The sequence below is a fragment of the Vicugna pacos genome, chromosome 2 (genome assembly GCF_048564905.1).
Source record: "Vicugna pacos chromosome 2, VicPac4, whole genome shotgun sequence".
NCBI lineage: Eukaryota > Metazoa > Chordata > Mammalia > Artiodactyla > Camelidae > Vicugna > Vicugna pacos.
In genome coordinates, this window is record NC_132988.1 from 79,865,135 (window position 1) to 79,889,285 (window position 24,151).

The 24,151-nt window shown below is 37.8% G+C and overlaps 1 protein-coding gene across 3 annotated transcripts in view; it reads left to right on the forward strand.

Moving 5' to 3' along the window:
- ARHGAP24 (Rho GTPase activating protein 24) overlaps positions 1-24,151 on the forward strand; it is a 701,416-nt gene that overhangs the window by 632,151 nt on the left and 45,114 nt on the right. For all 3 annotated transcript variants that reach the window (XM_072942779.1, XM_072942787.1, XM_006198186.3), the window contains 2 exons: positions 4,023-4,145; positions 23,156-23,363. In XM_072942779.1, the coding sequence (XP_072798880.1) occupies positions 4,023-4,145; positions 23,156-23,363 (331 nt within the window). The remainder of the gene's footprint in view (positions 1-4,022; positions 4,146-23,155; positions 23,364-24,151) is intronic.

The window sequence follows — 24,151 nt, forward strand, 5'->3', positions numbered from 1 at the left end:
TTTTAATAATTTTTTGTGATGATAAAATAATACATGGTAGAACATCTGGAATAATACATGTATTATAAAACAAAATGTGGTTGAGCATCTGCAAAATGCAGAAAAGTATGAAAAGAGAGCAAAAAAGTTTCCAAACCTAGCATTCAGAGATAATCATTATTAAAATTATTGTGTATTTCAATCTAGCACCTTATTTATCTGGCTTTCTACCTTTATGATAATAGAGATGATATCATATGTAAAATTTGTATCTTTCCTTTTGTATAATAAAAGCTCATATTGATAAATATTCTTTGAAATCCTGTTTTACTGACTACATCATAAAGAATATTAGTCATACTCCTATAAGCAATTACCATGTATATCTTAGCATACCATATCCAATATTTCTCATAAAGATTTAAAAATTCTTTGCGAAGTTTTTCATCAAAAACATTATTATATTTTAAATTATTATTTTATAATTATAAGAGGAGTTGAAATTTTCATATGGTAAATGGGTATTTGTATTTCTTTTTTGAATTAACTATGCATCTAATATAGATTTCTTTAACCTATTTTTAAGTTTTACTTGAAGCTTTTTCTTAGTCTATTAAGTTCATTAGGTTTTTCTTCAATCTATCTTTTAATTTTTGCAAAAGTTAATCATGCCAAGAGTTTTATTTCGGAGTATTTTATTTCTGGAAAGGAAAAATTCATATCAAATCTAAATATACAGAAGATCCCGATGAAATATTCATGACTTTCAATTACATATACATGAGGAAGGTTGACTGATGTGACCTATTTAGTTAACTTAAAATCACAAACACTTGAAGTGTTAACACTAGCACCAAAGCATTGCTAACAACCTCAGTTATTATCTAAAATGTGTATACTATTTACTTATACATTGTGTGCTTTAAAATGTGTGTAAATCCACCAACATCTAAAGTACTATTAAAAAATAAAAATAAAACTGCATAGGTATTTATGTTCAAGCAGAATTTAAGATTGGAGAATGTGGACTGGCTATAATTTTACACATATATATGTCAATATTCAGTATAATACATTTATATGGATTGAAGATGACTTCCCCAGATAGTCTCACCCCAGTGATAATTACATCTCAAGGCTGCTTGTTAAAATTTCACCTTTTGAAAGAATTTTAGATTCACAAATAGTTAAATAGTTACACCCCCTAAAGAACTGACAGAGTGAAACTTGATCCACCTGGTTGAAAGTCAATATTGAGTGTATTCATTTATCAAATCATACATTTAATCAATTGTTTTTGAGCCCCTTCAGTTGCAAGGCACAGTACCAGACTCTCAGAACCGAAAGGTTATGAATTAGAACAGATGGCATCTCCAGTTAGAAGTCACGTAGTTTTAGTACAGAGAATTCAGTTCATAGCTATGTAAATGTCTCCAGTCGTTTTAATCACATTCTTAGCAATGCATGTGTATTTCCACTGAGACTCAGAAAAAGTTTTTCTAAATCATTTCCCTCTTTCTTGCTGATTCACTGAGGAATCACGATCTATATCCATGGGTGAAATCCACAGATGGGATTTCATATCTGTGATTGGCAGTCAAAATGAGACTCAGGATCAGACACATGGCACCACTGGTAGAGATAGAGCATCAAATGAAAAGTCAGAGGATAATGGCCGGTTGTGCTTATCATTCTCTGTCTTCCCTGCTTTCGGGCAGAAACACACTCCAGGACTGTCACTCACTCTCATTACTAGGGCTGTTTCTGCCGGGGCTGAGAGTGACACAGCAGGATATTACTGTCTGAACTGCTCGGCATCCTCCAGGCAAAGACAATAATTAAAACACTCTGATTTCAAAAATGGCAATTTTTTGGCCCAGCACTGTGGTATAAGTGGATCAGAATACAGAATAAATGTTTGGTACTGTGCCATGCCAAATGAAGCATCTTTTTCTTTTGTCATTTAGTTCTTTCTGACATGTGTATGTCATACAGCCATGCATATGCACATTAAAGTGTGACAAATTTCCATCCACGTACACTGTACAATTTTAACGTGCATTGTTATGTATCAAAGAAAGATAGCCTTTAAAAAAAACTTCCTATGTGCACCAAGCACTTACTAGACATTCTAGACTTAGTTGTCTGTCTCTGAAGTCAAATTAAATGTAATATGTCCTTTTTGCATTTATAGGTGTTGGAGACAGTTAAATGAGACTGAATTAATATTTACAGAATTTCTTTTAGCCTAACACAGTGCTAGTATTTTAACTGTATTTTATTTAATTATCACAAAAATTTACTATATAGGGATTATGGTTTTTAAAACATGATTAAAGATACCGAGTTTCCAGAAGTTAAGTGATTCCCTAGAAGTTAAACAGCTAATATAAAATAGAACTGCAATTTCAGCTCAGTTTTCTCTGATTTCCCAAACCTACACTTTTTCAGATACAAGCCGCTTAAACTGATGACTGACCTAGGACAGACCTAAAGATGTAAGAGGGTCATTGTTTCCCTGATAGTGAGATGGTCTCTGTAATGTGAGAAGGCTAGTCTTGTTGATTCAAGAGATTTGTAAACATTAGGAAACTGATTTGATGTGGTCCCTCACGCACATAACCCCATTCAGTTGTATTAAAGTGTAAAACACCATTCTGGCTGTTCAGTTGGTTGGCTTAAAATTTTTTCACTTCTCTAACCCCTCATCTGTTCTGTTAATTTACATCAATGCTAGAAAGGTTTTATTTCTCAACCTGGTCCATTTGTATAAAATTTGGTTACAAACTCAAATGCCTACAGAGCTTTGTGAATGTGGTTGGATGTGAAAGGGTCGGGAGTGGTGGGGATCTGTTGTAAATTGGAGGCTGCAAACTCCTCATAAATGTGTTTGATTTTGAGTGCCTTCAATTGCAAGATGCGGTACCAGGCTCTTAGAACCGAAGAGTTGGGCAATAGAACAGATGGTATCTCTTCTGCTCCACTTAAAAACAAACAAAAAACAACATCTTAAACTAAACACCTGGATATAAATTAATCCAACCCATGCCTGCAAGTTTACAGCACTTAGTGAAAATTAAATGTTCATAGATTATTTGAGTGCTTTAGAAGTGAGTATAATACTGGACTATTATCAGAATTCAGTTAAATATTTAATAATCTATTTTCTTAATTACTCCGTCTGTGAACAACCCTTAATTATTTTCAGAGAGCATGAAGCGGTGCAGTCACTGATACTTGTCTTCAGAAATACCCCTTTAAACATAAAAATACCTTAAGGTCTCCAGCATTTCAAAGTGGATATTAGAGATTATAAAGGTTTTAAAGTGTATGAGTTGTTTTGGGGGTGGAAGTAAGAAACCATCAAGCATGGAGGCACTGCTGGGGTTTCCTAAAGTTCACCCTTACGTGCAAGGGCTCTCTGGGAAGTTGATTTGGCCATTGTGACTGGCCAGCCTTGTGTCTTCTTCTTTTGTTTGTCCCCCTGAAGGTGTGATCTGGGGGAGGAGGCTCCCCTTCCAGGACAGAGCAATAGAGGAGGATCTCTGGGTCAGATTTTCACACATGGCTCTTTTCCCCTTCCTAGGACTGCTGTACCATGATGTCCCAGCGTCCTCACTGTGTGCATAAGTCGTACTCAGACTGTTTCAGCACTTGCTTCACATGAAAACCCAGGCTCTGTGGACCACTTTTCCATCTTTCATTTTGCTTTTGCTTTTTCTCCCTATTCAGCAGTGCAGTGTGAATAGACTGGATTATGAGTTAATGCAGGCCTGTGAGTTGTTGCTAGGACAAAAAGCTAGGCTTTGTTTGGGGAAGGACGTTTGTTTGCTGGCTTTCTCCTGGAAACAGGAGTCTTTCCCTTTTAAGCAGATTGTTTTTCCCTCGCTGAAACCATGGTAAATATTTCCGATTCGTTGCATAGAACCTAGTGCTAGCTGCATTAGGTGCAGTCTGTGTTCCAGGAATTTCCTGGGAGCCCGCTGATGGGGGCTCTTCTGCTGAGCACACACTCATGTGCTACTGCTGCTGTCTTCTTACAGGAGGCGATCGAGATCGGATGACAGCAAATCATGAGAGCTACCTCCTCATGGCGAGCACCCAGAATGATATGGAGGACTGGGTCAAGTCCATCCGCCGAGTCATATGGGGACCATTCGGAGGAGGTGAGTGTATTTTAAAATCATGGAAAAACAGAAAGGTAGTCCAAACCTGTTCTTTGTTTTCTCCAATCAGTGCCACAATCAGCTCCTACTTTCAAAGGGATGAATATTAAAATAAATAGTAAACAATCCATGTATTGTTAGGCAGATACCTAGGTAACTCCTAGAAGTTTAATTTATATCAAATATCATTAGTAAGCAACCTTCATCCATGAATATCTTGAATTAGAAAAAGGGATAATATTTTTCCTTTATTTTGGATTTTTTTCATTTTACTAATAATAAACAGTTATGAGCCTAAACCATAAATGTAGATCAGTTAATAACATGCAGATATGGGGTGAAAAATATTTTGACTATAGTTTTGGAAGAGATTTCAGCCCCCAGATGCTCAGTGGTATCAAAGCGGAGTGGCAAAGCATTGGAAGAGAATCTGATAATTAGTGGAGTGAAAAACAAGGTTTGTCATCAGGAAAGTGTCTGTGGATTTGATAATAGGTTTTTTAAAAAGTCTTAGTTAAGACAGTATAGAGAATACATCATATGAAGAATAAGCTAGATTCTTAGTGCTATGAATAGAGCTAAAAGGAAGAAGGAAGGATAAAAGGTGATCTTTTCTATCAGGCAATATAAAATAGAATGGTATAAACAGAAAAAATATTTAAGGAAAAAATTCAGGAAATGGAACTGAAAGGATATGGACCCCAAAATATTCATCTTCAACCAACGTGTATTTCCAAAAACATAAAGCCAAACTGTTTTATATTGAGGTTGTTAAAATAAATGGCATTAAATTAAATTCATAATTTGTAAAGCAATTACAATTTTCATGTTTATTTTATATTCTCTTTTGCACTTTGTCAGCACCCTGAATTCAGAGACGAATTTTTTTCCCTTAACATATCAGATATCCCTTAAGCTAACAGTCAGCTTTACATTTTAGAATAACTTCAAAAGCTTAGTTTAAAAAAGTTGACAATTTAGGTTAAAGTTAAAATAGTAAAGATTCCTGGCAGACATGTCGATATTTTACAAGAGTAGTGACACATGCCTGCAAATTGCCTGTTCTTTACTGGTCTCTCCTGAGGGGCAGACTCCTAACCGAAGTGACCATTCATCCCAGTTTGCCGGGTAACGGTCTGGCTTACAACTGTTGTCCCTGGCTAATTATTGATGGTGCTACCTTTCACTCTCACAGTGTCCTCGTTGGGTGACAACTAGTATGGCCACTCTAGTCAGACACTAAAATGGCTAGTAAGTGAATATAGGAAATGTTTGAAGAGGCTGGTGGGATGAGATTCCCCCCCAACCCCAGTGCCTTAGCAGAGGACTCCTCATGATTATTCATGAGAGGTACATACTCAGCCACTGGAGGTGTGCTGCTACCTTCAGGGTCAAAGATTTATGGGAAAGCCTAGCGATAAGTCTTTTCAAAGTTCCTGTTGTTTCTAAAGACCATCTTTTCCCCTCCATTGTCAGATTTCTGGGGCTCCTGAGTTCAGGAGGATTCTTAACATCTGCTGAAAGTGGTACTTTTGTTGAAGGATTATTTCCATTATGTGTGCTGTTTTCTCCCTTTTGTCCTCTTCCATCTGTCCTTCTCTCAAGAAAAATGGAGGAGATCCAGTTAGTGTCACCAAATCAGTGGCCACAGAAGGTCCTAGGAGCCCAGGAATATCACAAATAAGCCTAGTGGGACTGGGCAAGAGCTATCTATTCATCTTCAAATTTATAAACCTAAAAGGCATACGCTAACCATTGATTGGTTTTTATACTTTATCCTGTGGAATATACTTCAGGGATTTGGCAAATGCTTGATTCAGATTTGCTTTTTTTGTTTGTTTGTTTTTATTTCATATATATTTCTTTATTTATTTTAATTGAAGTCTAGTCAGTTTACAATGTTGTGGTAATTTCTGGTGTACAGCATAATAATTCAGTCCCACATATACATACATATATTCCTTTTCATATTCTTTTTTTCATTATAGGTTACTGCAAGATACTGAATATAGTTCCCTGTGCTATACAGTATAAACTTGCTGTTTATCCATTTTGTATAAAGTAGTTAGTATCTTAAAGAAATATATTTAGCATAGTGCACTTACCATAGAAACAATACTGTGAAGAATAAATTTTCTCTTGCCCTTTTTGTTTAATTGAAGAGTATTATGAGGTTGCAAGGCAAGCTCTTAAAGTACTCATTTAACTTGCAAGAAATCTTTTTGTGATTCATCTGAACGTCAGAATTTTCTGAAGTTATTACAGAACCAAACCGAATGCTGACCCTGATAAAAGACTGCAGACATCACCCATAATCTTGTGTTCAAAAGCTTGTATTAGTACGGCCCCTCTCTACGGATTGAACTTTAAAGAAATGTTGTAAATTTGGGTTGAAGACAATAAATTTATATGACTAAGAACCCTTTTATTTACCGTACACATTGGGATTCCACTTAGCATTTCATTGAAAATAAGTTTCTCACCAATTAAGAATATTTTACAACCACTATACTAGTTCAACCTGATATTTTGTAGATTAGGTCATTAAGACCCAGAGACGATGAATGACTTGCTGAGTGTCATACTGTCAGCAACATAAGTAGGAAGAAAACCCATCTCTTCTGGCTTGTGAGCTTCTTCCTGCACAACAGAGTGATCTGTTAGTCCTACTGTGGGAGTGACAACCCCACAACTGTAAGTCCATGCCTGATTGACAGTGTATCCTACAGTACATGAGAAAAAAAAGGTTTTTAAAGTATGATAAGTATAATGCATATAATTGAGTCCTTCAAAGATATCTGAATTAATACCGTCAAGAAAGTGAAAAGACAAACCACAGAATAGGAGGCGTATTTCCAGATTGTATATCTGATTTTAGGCTTGTATCTAGAATATATAAATAACTCTTAGAACTCAAAAATAAAGAAAAACCAGAAATCTGACCCAATTAGATTCACTTAAAGTTGGGCAAAGAATCTGAATAAACATTTCTGCAAGGAAAATATACAAATGGCCAATAAGCACATGAAAAGATGCTCAGAGCTTATTAGTTATCAGGGAAATACAATTAAAAAGCACAGTGAGATACCACTTCATACACACTAAGATTGCTAGAATCAAAAAGTTCAATAATAACAATACGGTGAGGATGTGGAGAAATTGAAACCCTCCTATATTACTGATGGGAATGTGAAATATAGCTGCTTTGGGAAACAGTCCGGAAGATCCTCAAATGATTAAACATGGAGTTAACCATATGACACAGCCTTTGCACTCTTAGGTATATACCCAAGAGAAATGAAAAATGGATGGCCACACAGAAACTTGTACATCAATATTTATGGCAGCATTATTCCAATAGCCAGAAAGTGGAAACACCCAAATGTCCATCAATGGACAAACAGATAAACAGAAAGTGGTATATTCATACAATAGATTATTCAACCATAAAAAGAATGAGGTACTGATACATGCTACAACGTGAACTAACCTTGAAAGCATTATGCTAAGTGAAAGAAGCCAGTCACAAAAGACCACATATATACTATTCAATTTACATGAAAGCACAGAACAGAGGAATCTGTAGAGACAGAAGGTGAGGGCTGGGATGGGGAAATAAGGGGTTCGGAGCAGGGTGATGGCCAAAACAAATGGGATCTCTTTTTTAGGTGACGAAGTGTTCTAAAATTAACTGTGATGACAATTGCATATATCTGAGTTTACTAAAAACCATTGAATTGTACACTTTAAATGGGAGAATGCTATGATATATAGATTATAACAGGAAAGCTGTTAAAAATTCCTGAATCACTTAATTGCTTTTCATAAGTGAATGTGTTTCCCTTTCCTATTTTAGTCATAGAATCCAAGACAGTTAATCCTAAATAAAAAACCTGTTGGCTTCCAACCTTCTTCTCACTGCTCAAAGATTGTGTGGTCATTGATTAAGTGGCAACTGTAAAGACAATTTGGAAGGTGACATAGCACCCCAATTTATCAATCTCTGTATACCACCTTTGCATGCATTTTAAGTGTGTTTATTACAGAGAGGGCATTTCGTTGTCTGTAGTGCAGTTTTAAACCTGTGGTTTTAAATAGTTCAAGTTTTTCATGAAGCACTGAAGCTTATCTTAGGTCAGGTCGTTTATACATGTAAAAGATTCTTTCTTTACCATTTCAATAATAGATATTTGATCAAAATACAGGAGACACCTGAGGAGTTTTCATTTCTAAATTTTCAATATTTAGAAATTAAAAACTGTGAAGTGAAAATCAAAAGATACAGGGCTTTGGTATTTCTTTTTTTTGAAACAAAGCAAACTTACAACAAATACTCAAATGATGGGAAAGAACCAGTGTAAATGCAAAAAGTAGACATTCTCTGTTACCAAATGAGTGTGGTAACCAAGTTCAGTATTGAATCTAAGATACCTCACTGTCTGTTATATGTTTAATCCCTCCCCCCACCACCATAAACAGTTGTTTCCCTGTCAACGATGCTAAGAGGCACATGGTTTCTGACTAAAAGTCAGATCCAAAAGCTGGGCTGTCAAAGTTAGTTAACTTTGGAGAAGTTTAGGGTTTTTTTGTTTGTTTGTTTTATTTGCTCCTGGTTGTCTTTTTCACTGGGTTTCTTTCAGTTGTTTTTGAGGCAATGTATATGGAAGTACCCAGCCCAGAGCTGGGGAGAGCGAGAACCCGTTCACTGTTCATTCGAGCTGAGTGGATGGCTTAACTTCAGCTCCTAACAAAGTCAGATTCTTTCTGTATATTTCTGTCTCCTAATGAAAAGAGTTGAGTCAGAGATGTATCAAGGCAGTAAAAATACTGAATGTGAATAACCCTCAGGATGAGCAATTAGCATGTGAGCCAGCAGGGGTTCAGAGGCTCTGTGGTCCTGCCTCTGACACAGACTGCTGTGTGATCCTGGATAGACGGTGTTACCCTCTCACCTTTAGTCTCCTCACTTGTGAAACAAGAAAATTGGACAAAACTGTTGTAACCAAGATTCTCTCTAGCTCCAAAGTCCTGTGATTACATGTGTTTCCTCCATACGAAGGCTCAGATAAGTGAAGTTTTCAGTTGGCCAAGGCGTCTCCCCTCCAGCACTGCCCCTGTCTTGGTGGCACCAAGTTAGACTTCATGTTCCCTGTGATCCTAGCAGTGTGCTGTGACACAGGACGTAAAAACAATGTTTGAGCGATGGGGCAGAAATAATTAATAATGATTCCCTCAGTGACAAAACATTACCTATCTGGGCATGCTGGTCAAAAACAATGATGTTTCTAAAGGGAGTATCTTTTGAGTACCTTTCAGAGTTTTTGATTGCTCCTGCTGAATGGCTAAGAAGGGACCGAGAGGCCTCAGGGGTCAGTTGGGGTTAAAGCACTAGCATTCCAAATCTGCTCATGGAACAGCCAGGTGGTGAATGATTAACCCAGTGAGTAAATTGTTCAGTGAGTAGAACCCAGAGGGTTGGTAGACATGGAGGCTGGGGTGTAGCCAGTCCATGCACAAGCAAGGGAGAAAGTTGAGAACAGAACTGCTTTTCAAACCACAGCCAAATATATATATATGTATATATATATATGTATGGAAATGCATAAACACACACACACATATGAGTTGAGTTGACTTGTTTTGTGATTATACCTGCAGATTCTTTGTTGCTAAATTTTGAATATTTTTCTGTTTTACACATGCATATGCACAAATGCACACACATGTTTTAATGATGTGCACATTTAAATCAACACTCACAAATAGATCCAGTTGCAAAGTATCTGGGGGAAGAAACCTTGGAAGAGAATAAGTGAAGAAAAGAAGGGGCAAAAAGTCTACTCCCTTGGGGTGGTTTGGGGCTGTTTGGTTTGGTTTGGGGCTGAGATAGCCAGCTGTAAAGGTGCTGTACAAGACAAGAGTCAACACAAAGTCAGAGGAAGAAAAAAGGGGTTCACACAGCTGCGTGCCACTCTCCCTCCTCCCCTCATTCTGTTGTGACTGCACCTGCTGCATGTGACCGGCGGCGGGCACTGGAGGCAGCCGCAGCCACAGCCTGGTGGCGGTGAGGAGCCAGCTGCAGCCCTGCCAGCTCCCGCCCAGCTCTCATTGAGAAAAGGGGAGCAGGAGCCAGACTAGGGGGAGGAGAAGCGCCCTGCAGAGCTGCCTCTGCGGATCGGAGGAGCCTCCTGGAATGGGCATTGGACTGTTCTGACGTGGCGATTCCCTCCGCCTCGGGAGCCCCAGGAGTTTGAAGACAGAAGGGAGAAGGGAGAAGCCTGCAGAGAGCATCAAAGGATGAGGGGTGCTATAAAAGGAACAGGGGAGTTCTTTGAAAAGACTCTATCATGCACTGAAATGCTTTCTGGAGAAGGTGCCATTATTTGCCTCCCCTTTTGCTCAGATGAAAGGAGCCAGCAAGGACGGCCCTGAAGTGTCCCTGGGGGCCTTGGTCATTGTTCTTCTTTCCCCTGGCTCACGGCTATTTGCTGACCTTTCCAGAGGAATCTCGGCCCCCCTCTCCCCCAGTTCCAGCTGAGAAGACAGTTCTTAATAATAATAATAAAAAAAAATCCTGCTGTTTGAATGGGAGGTGCAGCTTTCTTGCTGCGGTGCTTTTTGCTGTGACATTGTGGAATGTCTGCAGAAACTTGGAAAAAGAAAAACAAAACAAAACAAAATCTTAAAAACTGCCTGGATTAGGCAAGAGAAATGGAAGTTTTTTTGCCAAAAAGAAGTAAATGAGAGGTGGTAACTTATCCCTGATGCAGGACCTCGATGATCAAAACCTTCAAGTTCTAGGAAACAGCACTTCCAACCTAACAAATAAACAAACATGAGAAGGAGTGGCCGTGGGGTACCGATATCACGCAGAGGCAGGTTTTAAAGGAAGCCTGAAACTGGCTCAGAACTTTAGGCCTGTATGATGCCTGAAGACCGAAATACTGGGGGGCGCCCCTCAGGTGCCTTGGCGTCAACTCCTTTCATTCCTAAAACTACGTACAGAAGAATCAAACGGTGCTTTAGTTTTCGAAAAGGTAGGTAGATGATATGTTAATGTCCTTTTTTAAAAAAATGTACATATGTTCTCTGATGCTTTAACGTCAGTTTATGCTCAGATAACGTGGGAGTTTGGCAACCAAGAGCTTAAAACTGTACAAGAATTGTTATATGTGTTTTTGCTTGTCTATACTTATTTCTTGAGGCTCATATTGATCTGTTTATTACTGTCTGCGAAACGGCCAGGTAGGTGGGGCTTAGAGAATGGTGGTCCTATAGGGATCACCTTGACTGATGGAGAACAAGCAGGCTGGCCTAACCATGCTGAGAGGAGGGGCCAAGGCTACCTTGGGCTGGTCCCAGACCCACATCAAGCAGCCATGTTGTTCCCCCTTGAGATGAGTCCCTCGCAAATCCCTGCTCTGTGCTCCCATCACATCAGTTGGGTTCTGGCTGCCCGTGCTTGCCTCACCTCCCTGCTGAGAAAATTTTACTAATCAGATTATCTGCAGTGACCCCTATTTGGAAGGCTTTCAATCATATTGATTAACACTGATTAGAAATAGCAGTCACCTTGAGTTTCCAAATACATCATAAGGCAGCATTGGGAGAGGTCAAAGAAGTGAACCATCAGGAACAAGGGGTGGGAAAATATAAGTTTATGATCAATGAAAGAAACAAAGTATTTCAGATTGATCTGTGTAGGGGGAGTTAAAGGGTACAACCTAAGTAAAATGAAGTATTTCTAGAAAATGTCTCTGTATCAAAATATTTTAAAGTGTCCCTTTGTTTTAAAATGGAAATAAACAAATCAAATGATTATCTAAATTGGAACTAGGTAATTATAATTTTAATGTCACATACAGTAAGTTAATAATTTAATCAGTAGCTGACTTGAGTAACATTTAAGGTTGTTCCTTTTCCCTTTTCTCTTTGATTTGCCACCTATTAATTAACCTTCTCTGGTTAGTAATCAACAAAAAAACGAGAAGAAAAGAAAAACCATGTATTTAAAGCAAGATTTAGGAGAGCTTTTTAAAGCTAAACCTTGTTCCCTCTGAGTCTTTTCCTTTGAGCAGTTAAGATCTGGCTGTGATCATGATCCTATATTATAAACAAGGAATGCAGATGATAATTTATATTCCTCTCTCATCCAGGAAGACAATTAAATGACAGATACATGCCTCATATTATATAGATCTATAGAGATTTCCAGGCTAGTGTAAGATTGCGTCATTGATAGAGAAATTGCAAAAGGCTAGGGACTACTTGCTTGAAGGACGACCCCTCTTCTGGTTTTCCCACCCCTCAGCAACTAAATTGGGTTTAGCCAAACACGTAGAGAAGTCCTACTTTTCCGGGTTACTGCTCTTCATTTGTAACATAAGATCTTCTGGGGACAATTCGTTTCTCTTTGTGGTTTTTACATTTTCCACCTTCCCTCCTCCCAGAGTGGAGTATGGCATATCTTTGAGAACCCTGGCTAACACTGCTATTCATTATGCCCTCTTCTTCTCTCCTTAAATATCAAGGAGAGAAGGCAGTGCTGCAAAAAAAAAAAAAAAAAAAAAAAAAACAACTCACGGGCTGACCAGCGGCAGCCACAGAAGTGGGGCAGCTTCCATCTATCATCTCCTGTGGGCTATTTTTAAACTACTGTCCTTTCCTATGTTCCTATGCAAAGTCTTAGCAATCCGAGGAATGTTCAGCATCCGAGTCAAGGATTAACAGGTTTTTAATTCACCAAGCTGTATTCTGGTTTCTGTCAGAACCTCAGAACCGTATGGGAGTGGGGTGCAGGCAGCATTCAGCTGTTTCCGTCCCCTCGCCCTTGCTGCGGAGCCAAGGCTCGCCGGCCTCTGCGGGCCCCTGGCTGCAGGACCACAGTTGGGTGATGAGGCTCTGGGAGAGGAGGAGCCCTGCTGCTGCGGCTGTGAGGCCGTTTCAGTGCCGCCCCAGCCGCAGCGGGAAGCACAGGGTGTTACATCTTTATTTAAGGTCCTGCACTGAAAAGAACGAACTTTTCTTTCAACCCCGGGTTCCCAAACCACGCTACCTTAAGAACAGAGTGTCCCCTTGTGCTTTGTTTAATCCTGAGTGCTCCGGTGGTTTAAGAAGTGGACTGGAGTTTCTGAGTTCCTCCCCCCATCAGCGGAGTGGGTTCAGTGAAAGCAAAAAGGAGGGTGCGTGAATCATGGAAAAAAAGCGCCGCCGAGAAGTGAAAAATACTGAGGTGTCTGCTTTTCCTGATCCGCATTTAAAACATATTGTTAACTGTTGTCATGGGTAGGCCGACAGAAAAGGCGACTCACCACTTTAGAAAGACTCTCAAAATGAAGAGAGGAGCTGAGTTAAAGTTTCCAGAAGCCCGGTGGTGGTGGAGCTTGCACGCTGTGCCAGCCGGAACTCGAGCCTCAGGGTTCCTTTCTCCTCCAGATCTCTTCTGTCCTTTTACTGCCCTTTTCATCTCTCTAGTTCTTTGTTTAGGTACTAATAAAGGTCGCTGAACAGGCTTTCCCAGTGGTTTTTAAAATCTAGGCACCGTGAAACATCTATTAGGCAGCAAACAGAATAGTGGTGCTTTGGATTTGTGTTCTGGTGAGATGAAGGTTATAATGTGCTTTTTATACACTTTTGATTTTGAAACTACACACACACACACACACACACACACACACACACACATATATTTTTTTACTTCTCTAAGACTAACATCTAGTATGCAGAGCATAAGCAGTACTTTGATTACCCAGGTGGGGGATGTGTAACACTCTGGGTCCCGATGTTAATTTCTAATCAGAATATGCTTCCTAGTTTAAGATTGTTGTGATCACTGGACAAACTAAAGTAAAATTTTAAGCCCTAACTTTATCTTGTTTTGGTTTTTTTTCCCCCTGAGTTGCCTACTTCTTGGAGATAAGTCATCATTAATTCTCCAGTGCTTTTTTTTCCCCCCTACACTATAACCACCTAGTGGTCATGCCCCATTGCTTCCTTCTTTATATACGTTCAGCTCCATTTCTATTTCCATCACCTTAGTTGTCTGTGCATTTATTGCTTCATGCACACAACTTCATTTGACCTTGGAAGTGGCTCTTCAAGACAGAATCCATCCTCACCTCTTTCCACCCCCAACATTCTTCACACAGTTCATTGGGAAAGTATCATCCAATTGGTATTCCGGAAACAGTGCTGTCAAGCAGCGTTCCACAGCTCAGAAATTTTATATGAGTCCCTATTGCTCCCAAGAGGAAATCCTGTTTCATGCAATTATCAAGGCCTTGTAACCAACTCCAGTGATTCCCAGTTCCTCAGACCGGTCCACTCTTTCTCCCCAAACTCATCCCCCATACCCCCTCTTTGCTTCTATTCAGTGTCCCCTCTGCTATGATGCCTTCTCTCCTCCGTTGTCTGTCCACACTTTACACTCTCTTCAAGTCATTGTTGGCTCTCAGTTCTTCATCAGTCCTCCTCTGCTCACCCATTATCCTCTACACTCTATAGCCACTGTTTTTGATATACTGCCACCTGGCCACCTTATCTTCATAGCTATCTTCAAGTGCTTTTATATACATTTGTGATAAAATATATACGTGTGTGTGTGTTTATTTCTTCTCAAAGATAAGAATTACAATAGGTCTATTCAATCTGGGATTCAAAATTTATTGCAAACTGGTGAAGTACAATATTATTCTCTTTTTCTGCTAGTTTGTAGGCAATAATGAATTAAAATAGAATATCTTTATTGTTGTGATGGATAAAACCAGCATTTTCTTTAAAGATTATTTTGTATTGTGTATGTTGTGATCACATTTATGGAAATCAATCTGTTGAACAGAATGCTACCATCCGAATCTAGACGCTCTTAAACAGTGCTATAAATGAGTAGCTTATTAATTTATATCTAAAATTTTACAGAGCATCTACCAAATGATTCTAGAGATGAGAAGGCAAACAAAACAGGTTTCTTGGAATCCTTTAGTTTACGGACTCCTGGAGGATAAAAAACATAAATAATAATTACTTAATCTGTAATAAGCACTATAACAAATTATGTATGAAGTCTAAGGTACTTATGAATAAAAGACTGTCCATGGGCTTATCTGGAAAGGCACTGATTCATCTAAACTACATGAAGTCAGATTTAGTCACTGGATGGAAAGACATTTTCTCCTGTATGATCCTAAAAGAGTGGTTAGCATCCCAATGGAAAAAATATGTCTGAATTGAACTAACATGACATAGAAGAAAAGGAAGACTTTTAGAATCATACAGACCTGTGTTTATATTCCAGATCTATCACATTCTAGATGTGTAACTCCAGCTCACTTAACATCTTTGCGTCTGTTTGTAGAAGGGAGATGTCCTTGCAGAGTATCTGTGAATGTCAAATAAGAAAATACATGTAAATTGTGCTGCTTGGTACCGGGAGGTAAACAGTGGATATAATTACTCTGCTGTTCTAAGACCAATGCTACTGGGTCACTATTTTCACGTTATTACACTTTCTTAATTTGTTAGGCCTTTCTGTTTCTCCCTCCTTCCCCATTCTGACTACAAGGAGAGTCAAGATTTCACCAAATATTCATTGGTTGTTATAGAATCTGAGCTGCTTGAATCAAAAGTTTTCTATCCGTCTAAGTTTTGTTGGCTACTTAGAAAGTGTTGGTGGCAGACTGAAGTAAGCTTTGGCTGTCTCTGTTTCTTAGTTCTTTATCAAACTGAATGACTTCCATCTTGATTTGTTTATTTACTATGGGTAAATGTTTATTTTTTTTAATTGAGATATAGTCAGTTTACAATATTATGGCAATTTCTGGTGTACAGCATAGTGATTCATATATATATATATATCCTTTTCATATTCATTTTTCATTATAGGCTACTATAAGGTATTGAATATAGTTCCCTGTGCTGGACAGTAGGACCTTGCTGTTTATCTATTTTATATATAGTAGTCAGGATCTGCAAATCCTGAAGTCCCAATTTCCTCTTCACCCTCACTTCCCTGCTGGTAACCACAAGTTTGTTTTCTATGTCTGTGAATCTGTTTCTGTTTTGTAAATAAGTTCGTTTGTCTCATTTTTTTTAGGTTCTGCATATAAGTGATATCATATGGTATTTTTCTTTCTCTTTCTGGCTTACTTTACTTAGCATGACATTTTAAGTGAAAATTATTGCAATCCTGGCGACACCAAGACTTATTCTGCTAGCAGGGTTGCATTAAGCACAAGGATAAGTAAAAACACATTCTCTACATGGCTTAGCATGTAACCTATAGGATGGAAGGGACAGGAAACTGAAAAATAACTGATAGTAGAGAATTCAGGTAACAACTGAGAAGTTGTTTAACCTCTGCCCTTTTCATCAACAAATCAAAGACAGTTTTTTTCCAGGTTTTTATAGAAATCAATGCCACAACCTGAGAACTATTGATGTGTTTCATTTCACATTGGCATTATTCATTTATTTCCTATAATTGAGGAGGTGAAGTATTTTGTTTTAATGCATTCATTAATTCCACAAATCATTATGGAACACATAATCCTTACCCTCTTTGGTATGAAGTTCCAGGGAGCAGGAGATTTTGCTTATGTGTCTTAGTCCATTTGGGCTGCTATAACAAAATGCCACAGACTGGGTGGCTTCTAAACAACAGAAATTTATTTCTCACAGTTCCAGAGGCTGGAAGTCTGAGATCAGACCGGTGTGGCTGGATTCTGGTGAGAGCCCTCTTCTGGGGTGCAGACTGTCAACTTACTGTTATATTCTCAAGAGGCAGAAAGGGAAGGAGTGAGAGAGGGCTGTAGGGTCCCCTTTATAAGGGTAATAATCCTATTCATGAGGGCTCTGCACTCATAACCTCATTACCTTTCAAAGGTTGCCACCTCCTAATACCATCACCAGAGACATTAGATATTCCACACAGGAATTTGGAAGGGACACAGGCATTCAGACCATGCACTGTGGTAGGACAGAGTATGAGCTGTGGAGTCCTTCACGTCTGGCACAAATCCCAGTTTGGTCCTTGTGACTGTAGCTCCTTAGGAAATTTACCTAAACCTCTCTGAAGTTTATAGGATAAACAAATAGTATAAACTGTTATCCAATATTATTTATAATAGTAAATGATAAGCAAAATGACTATTTCATCCTAATAATTGTGAAAGTACAATCCTTTCTTGATTGGTGGGGGACTAGTCCAGTATGGATAGGCATCTAAGTAAATTAGTACAAAGCAATATGTTAAGAATTCAAAGAAGAAACATATCAAGTTTGTGTCTGAGGTGGGGGTTAGTGAAGGCTTAACACAGGAGATGATACGAGTTAAATTCTGCAGCATAAGTTTTCCTAAACTCGTTCAGGACAGTAGGACCTACCTTCTGGGATGCCTGAAGATACGGTACGTCATAGTACATTTAGGAAACAACACACAGTTCAGGGGGGAATTAGATTTATTTATTTATTTTTGTAATGGAGTTACTGGGGATTGAACCCAGGACCTTGTTCATGCTAAGCATGCATCCTACCACTGAGCTATCCCTCCCCACACACAGTTCAGTATAGTTAGAGAGCATGTTGTCTGTGAGGAAGCACAGTGATGAGGGTGGATGTGGCACGGTGCCTGGCACACAATGGGTGCTCCCTAAACATCTGTTGATTGCATGGTGGATAAAGAGGCGGAGATCAGTTTGTGGAGACTTTGTAGTTCCTAGAATGGAGTTGGCCAGTGGGCACCATTGGAAAAAATGAAACAAGGGAGTGGCGTGATCTGATTTAAATATTATGACTGAAAAATTGTGTTCTACACTGGAAATTGACACAACATTGTAAATTGACTACAACTCAATAAAATAAAAATTTTTTAATTAATTAATTATGAAAAAAATTTAAAAACAGACATTAAAAAGACTGGTAGGAACTATAACATAATGCTAAGAGTATTTACGGAAGTGCAGCTATAGGGTTTTCCTTCCTGTTGTTTTAAATTATTTCTCATACTGTCATATATATTTAACAATATCAATAAATAAATTCTTAAAATAAAATAAAATAAATATTATGAAGCTTACTATGGGAACACTTGCCTGAACTGGGAACTCTGCTCTGTAACAGTCTGTTAAAAAATATTGAGGATCTAGTCCAATGTAGTGGCAATGAGTCTGGAAGGAAAATAGGGACCAACATGGTGATTAAATGACGGTTGTGAAGGAAGGAGCAATCTAGGTTGACTCTTAGACAGCACTTAATGTTTTTGTGGGGATAACTGGTGCTGGTAACCAAAATCAGAATTATAGAAAGTACAATAGGTTTTGAAGACAGATTATTTACACAGTTCTAGAAATTTTGAGTCTGAGTATGAGTCTGAGTGTTCATGTTGAGGGGTCTAACGGGCACTCAAAAATCCAATGCAAGAAATCATAAGGGAGGCCCAGATTGAGATACAAATCCGGGAATAATTGTTATACTGTCCAACAATATATAATATAATTGGAGTCCAACAAAGAAGTTGTGTCAAGCAGAGGCAAAAATAGGGCTGAGGACAGAATCCAGAGGACCAGCAAACTTATGTGAAGGGTGTAGTAGTTTCCATAGTTAAGAAGGAGATTGAGAAGGGTATTCTGGAAGGCAAGAATTATATAACATGAGAGAGTGTCAGGAAGAATGAGACCGATAGTGTTAAAGTGAGTGAGCCATAAGGTAATATAAAAAGTAAAGTTTACGGTCAGTGACTTGACAACAAGGTAGTTATTGGTAATTATAGGAAAAAGCTCTTTTAATGGAATGACGATGTCAGGGGTCACATTGTAACAGATTGGCAAGAAGACAGAAAGTGATCAAACGGAGCCAGAGTTGTCCTTGGTTGGAAATCAAGGTGCAAAGTGAATAATTAAAGTCACAGAGAGTCCAAATGTTTGGCTTTGTAGTTGTTTACTTTTGGAGATGGATAGGATTTGAATATATTTATCTGGTCACACTCAATAACGTCATAGGCTGCTTCTAGCTATTGAGTGTATAAATCACACATAAAGGAGGAACCTCCCAAATCCTAAAGATATTTAGATTTTCTTTTTTTTTCCCCTCTCTTTCTCCCTCTCTCTCCTTGCAGCTGAAACAACCTCCCACAGGTATAATAAAATCACCTGTGTGATTTACTTGCTCAGTCCAGTGAAAAGTCGTGTCCTGGCTGACGCTTTATGACACCATCGGTGTACCTCCGGGGGAAGTAGGCATAACGTACCATTGTCACCCAGAAATTTCAAAGATGGTTTTGTCAGGGAGTGTGAAACCTTCCTGGGAGTTTAGATGAACATAACTGGAACTGTTTGCATGACTCATACCATAGGGAGAGTCTTGTTAATAATTTACTGATCAATGTGCCCTTTTCTCCATGCTGCTAGCTGGGGATAGCTCATGACCTTTATGCTTATTTTGTTAATTTTAAAATTTGAAGTTTCACTGCTCCCTCAAGGAAAATTCTAAATGAAGCAGCTTTAAAAAAGAATTTCCCCCTAACTTTCCACATACAAAAAAAATATTATCATACAGGAAGTTAACTCACCATCTACCTTTGTAAATCAAAGATTTTCAGGACACCCTATTTCCAATGCTACAAAATGGGAAGTGTACATCTAATCCTTTATGAGACCAGGTAAACAGCAGAAAGCTACTATTTTGCAGCATGAATTTCTAGCATACTTACATATTGTCTACATGCTTTAACTCTTTTACATATTATATTTCTAAATAGGCATGGCTCTTTATGTCAAGGAAATTATTTCGTTGGGCAGAAAGTTAAATAAATGTTCAGTTTTTTCCTTCTTTTTTTCCTGACTTTCCCCCAGATTTGCATTTTCCCAACAGAAATCACCCCTCCTCGTGTGATGACAGGAATTGAGGTCAGAAAGCTAGTAAGAGGCAGGTTTCTTCCTCTGTAACTTAAATTTCCAGCTGTTATGCGCACTATGCAGTATTGTGTAATAGACACACAATAACTCTGAAATTTAACAGACTTGATCAAATCCTGGCTGCCCCATTTACCAGCCATGTAACATTCAGCAAGTTGCTTAACCATTCTGTGCTTCAGTCTCCTTAGTAAAATGGTGATGCCTATCTCATAGAATGCTGTGAATTTTAAATGATAGAAATACAGATAAACTGCTTGTACCCATGCCTGGCACACAGAAATACAGCTTAGCTATTATCGTTTTTTTAGAGCACAGAAAAGATATGCTATTTTCTTCACTTTGAGAATTTACTAATATTGTAAATTACTAGAAGATGGGGACACATGATACTTGTGATTAAATAAAACTGAAGAGGACAGGTATTCAGGAATGAGCCAAGGTTTTAAGGCCGACTAAATCTGGAATATGGATTTCCATTCTGCCACTTGGTGCTGTGTAACGAACCTTAGGTGATTTATTTAACCTCTCTGAGCCCAATTTCCTCAGGTATAAAATAGTTACCTTACATACTTATTATGAAAATGAGAAAATATATGTCAAAGACTTAGTACATAATCGGTACCTAATACTTGAAAGGCTGTTAAGACTTATGGCTTTTAGTTTCTTGCTATACTTCTTAAGAAAATTCTTATCATGTAGTCAAGACTTTATGTACAAGGAAAAAAGAAAAAAGGAAAAAAACCAGAATGCCCATCTATAGAAAAATTTACTGCTTCCTTTATCACCTCCCTGAGTTGTTGAGAAAAAAGAAATCTTGAGCTAAGAAAAGAATGTTTGACTGTTTTTCGTTACTGCATAAAATCAAATCTTGGAAGTTTGGTTCTCATTTGTAATGCACATAGAGGTTGAACTAGAGCATCTTGGTAGATTTTCTGCTGGATTTAGGGAAAAACCTTCTGTAATATATCAATCCAAAACAATAAGTGAAAAATCACAGATATAGAAGATTTATTCTCAAATGTTAAAATTATTTTTAATGATAATCTATAAATGCCTGTGAAAGGCTACCTCCTAATTTTGTCAGGATAGAATCCAAATATCCCAAGCAAATAAGCGTCAAAGAACTCCACAGAAAAAGAGTCAGTATTCCTTATTCAGAATCAATTTTCAAGCTTTGTTATTAAAACACGAGAAGAGCTTCAAAATCATTATCACCACTTTATACAGAATTCAGCGTTGCGGGAAGTAACGGGAAACCCAGCATAGAGTGGCTTAAATAGACAGGAGCTTGTTTTTCTCACATTAAAAAAAAATCTGGAAGAAGGTGCTGCTGGTATTGGGTCAGTGGTTTGATGATCTCAGCCCCATTGTCTCTGCGAATCTTTCCGTCTTTTCCTTGTGGTTGTTGCCTAGTGGTCAAAAGATGTCTCTTAGTTCAACAGGTAGCATGTCCAAGTTCAAGATGAGAAAAAGGAGTGATTGGCAATTCCAGCTATGTCTTTCTCTTTCATCAAGAAAAACAAGTCTTCCTAGAGACTCCAGAAGACTCTTGGGAAGTGGGAGAAGTCTTTAATTCCCTAGCCTCTAAAATGAAAATGACAATAGAAAATAGGGGCGTGAATGTCTGCCGAGTTAGGGGACAACATTTAATACACCATTATCAACAAACTGCTTATTCCAAAGTCTACAGACTAAGCTAATTTCTAATTTTGTTTTATATGCACTTGAATATTAATATTAGATCACTCAACTTTTTTCCCTAAAAGGAACATATGTATTCCATTAGTGCTAGGTTTGGTACCGGGTGTAGAATAGTTTGGTTGCCTGCTGTGCTATTGTTTCTAGCTAGGCTAAGAATATTCTCTCTGGTAGCCAGTGTTCATTGCTTGGAATGTGATAGTTTTGCACTACTGATCCATACATAAATTATTTTACAGATAGAAAGGAAAAGCATATTTCTTATTGTTAAATTCTGAACCTAATGATTTTGAAATAATTCCTCAAACACTGGAGTCTTACATAGTTTCAACATGCAACACTAATTTTTTCCCCTTTTATGAAACTCATTAGACCATTAAAACCTTTTAGTAATATTCATCCCATCTGGGAACATTAGAATCATATTTGCTTTGGCTCTTTCTCCCCTCTTTTCTAATCGGTTGATTATTTTTCCAAGCTATCAGCTGATATTAATATATTTCAGAGACATTGCTTTCTAATCAAGGGGGTCCCAGTGGGACTGGTGGGAATGTTCATCCCCCAGATGCATGCACTGAGAAATGCATCAACTGTAGGTATTTAAAAATTGTTAATAAAACTGATCAAAATTTTTTAACATGTTATTGATTTATGATAATTTTACAATGTAGTGTCGATCAAAATTGTTTTGATTTTTATTACCACCGCATGCTGGTAATTCTAGACAATGTGTAGTCAAATATACCTACCTGCCAGGGCAAACAACCGTGGCCCGACCTCCTCACTTTTGATATGCACTGCTTCGTAATTTGAATCTTTCCCTTTCAAATAAATTAATAGTTTAAGATTTGAAGGAGCAAACACTATCTGAAACATTTTATATGGATGAAAATTCTGCATTTCTTTTCATGGTTTTTTTCACCTTGATTATAATCATGGCATCATCACTTGATTGAAAACAAAAGGTGAAAAGAAAAATAAACAATATTTAAGCTAAATGAAAATTGGACATAAAGTTACATTTGTAGCAAAAGTGGAATTTGACTGTTATCTACAGAATATTTTTGCTTTTAAGTTTTTGAATACAGTTTCTTTCCCAAAAGGGAAAAAAAATCAGAGAAAGTCCTAAAGTGAAAATTATATTTATTGCAACATTTCTTCTTTCAAAGTGGATGTCTCAAACTCCATATTTCCATTTCAGTTTTGGGCTAAATATGGAATACAAGGGGAAGGGCATCATTTGAAGAAATTGTAGATAATGAATTTAATTATTTAATAACGTGAAGTACCAACTGTAAAATACTAGCATTCCAATCTTTGCTTTTTTTTTCAAGTTTTAAAAGAAAGCAACAAAGTGGAAAGAAATGAATTTCTCAAATTCATCGTGATCTTTTATTTCTCCAGGCATTTTTGGACAAAAACTGGAAGATACTGTCCGTTATGAGAAGAGATATGGGAACCGCCTGGCTCCCATGTTGGTGGAGCAGTGTGTGGACTTTATCCGACAAAGGGGGCTAAAGGAAGAGGGCCTCTTCCGACTGCCAGGCCAGGCTAACCTTGTCAAGGAGTTGCAGGATGCCTTCGACTGTGGAGAGAAGCCGTCATTTGACAGGTAGGATTCAAGACTGTACTAACCATCCTTTAGTGAGACACTCAAACTCAGCTGAAAGGTTGTAGTGAGCTGAGATGGCATAACCTTAATTGATGCCATAACAGTTTAGAAGATGCATCATATGGCCTCACAAAGACGGATTGGTTTTGTTAAGCTACAGAATCAAGAACTTGATACTTTAGATATCTTTTTCTGCCATACCCCGCCAAATTATTATTTAATCTTTTCCTTTGGTCCTAAATTAAACCTGTGTTAAACTTTTGCATTGGAAAAGTGAATTTTTAAAACAAGAGTCTTCTTTTGTTTGATGTTTTTTGAATCCTTTCAGCTAAGCGATATTAAAAGTATTGATAACAGAGATTGTTATATTGGCAATGTAATTAAAAGCATTATATTTTAAAATATATATCTCCACCTGAATTTAGAATAGATTTGGGAGGAAACAAAGAGAGGAATATAGCATGGTAAAATTCAGGAAGTAATGGAAGTTCCAGAGAAAGAATGCTCAAAGCATCCATAACTCCACTAATTCGGAGGAACGCTGATAATATTTTGCGAGTTACCTCCTTCTCTTCGGTTTTTTTAATTCAGTAGAAAAAAAGCCTTTTATCCTGATACTATTAATTCAACATTTGTAGCAGAATTTTTTCATATCAACAGTTGAAAAATACGCTTTTATTTCAACATATTCTAATTTGACATCTGATCGTTGGCAACCTCCATAAGCATAATTTTTAATAACTATATTTTACTCTACAGGTATATTGTTCAGAACTGTTTCAGTAATG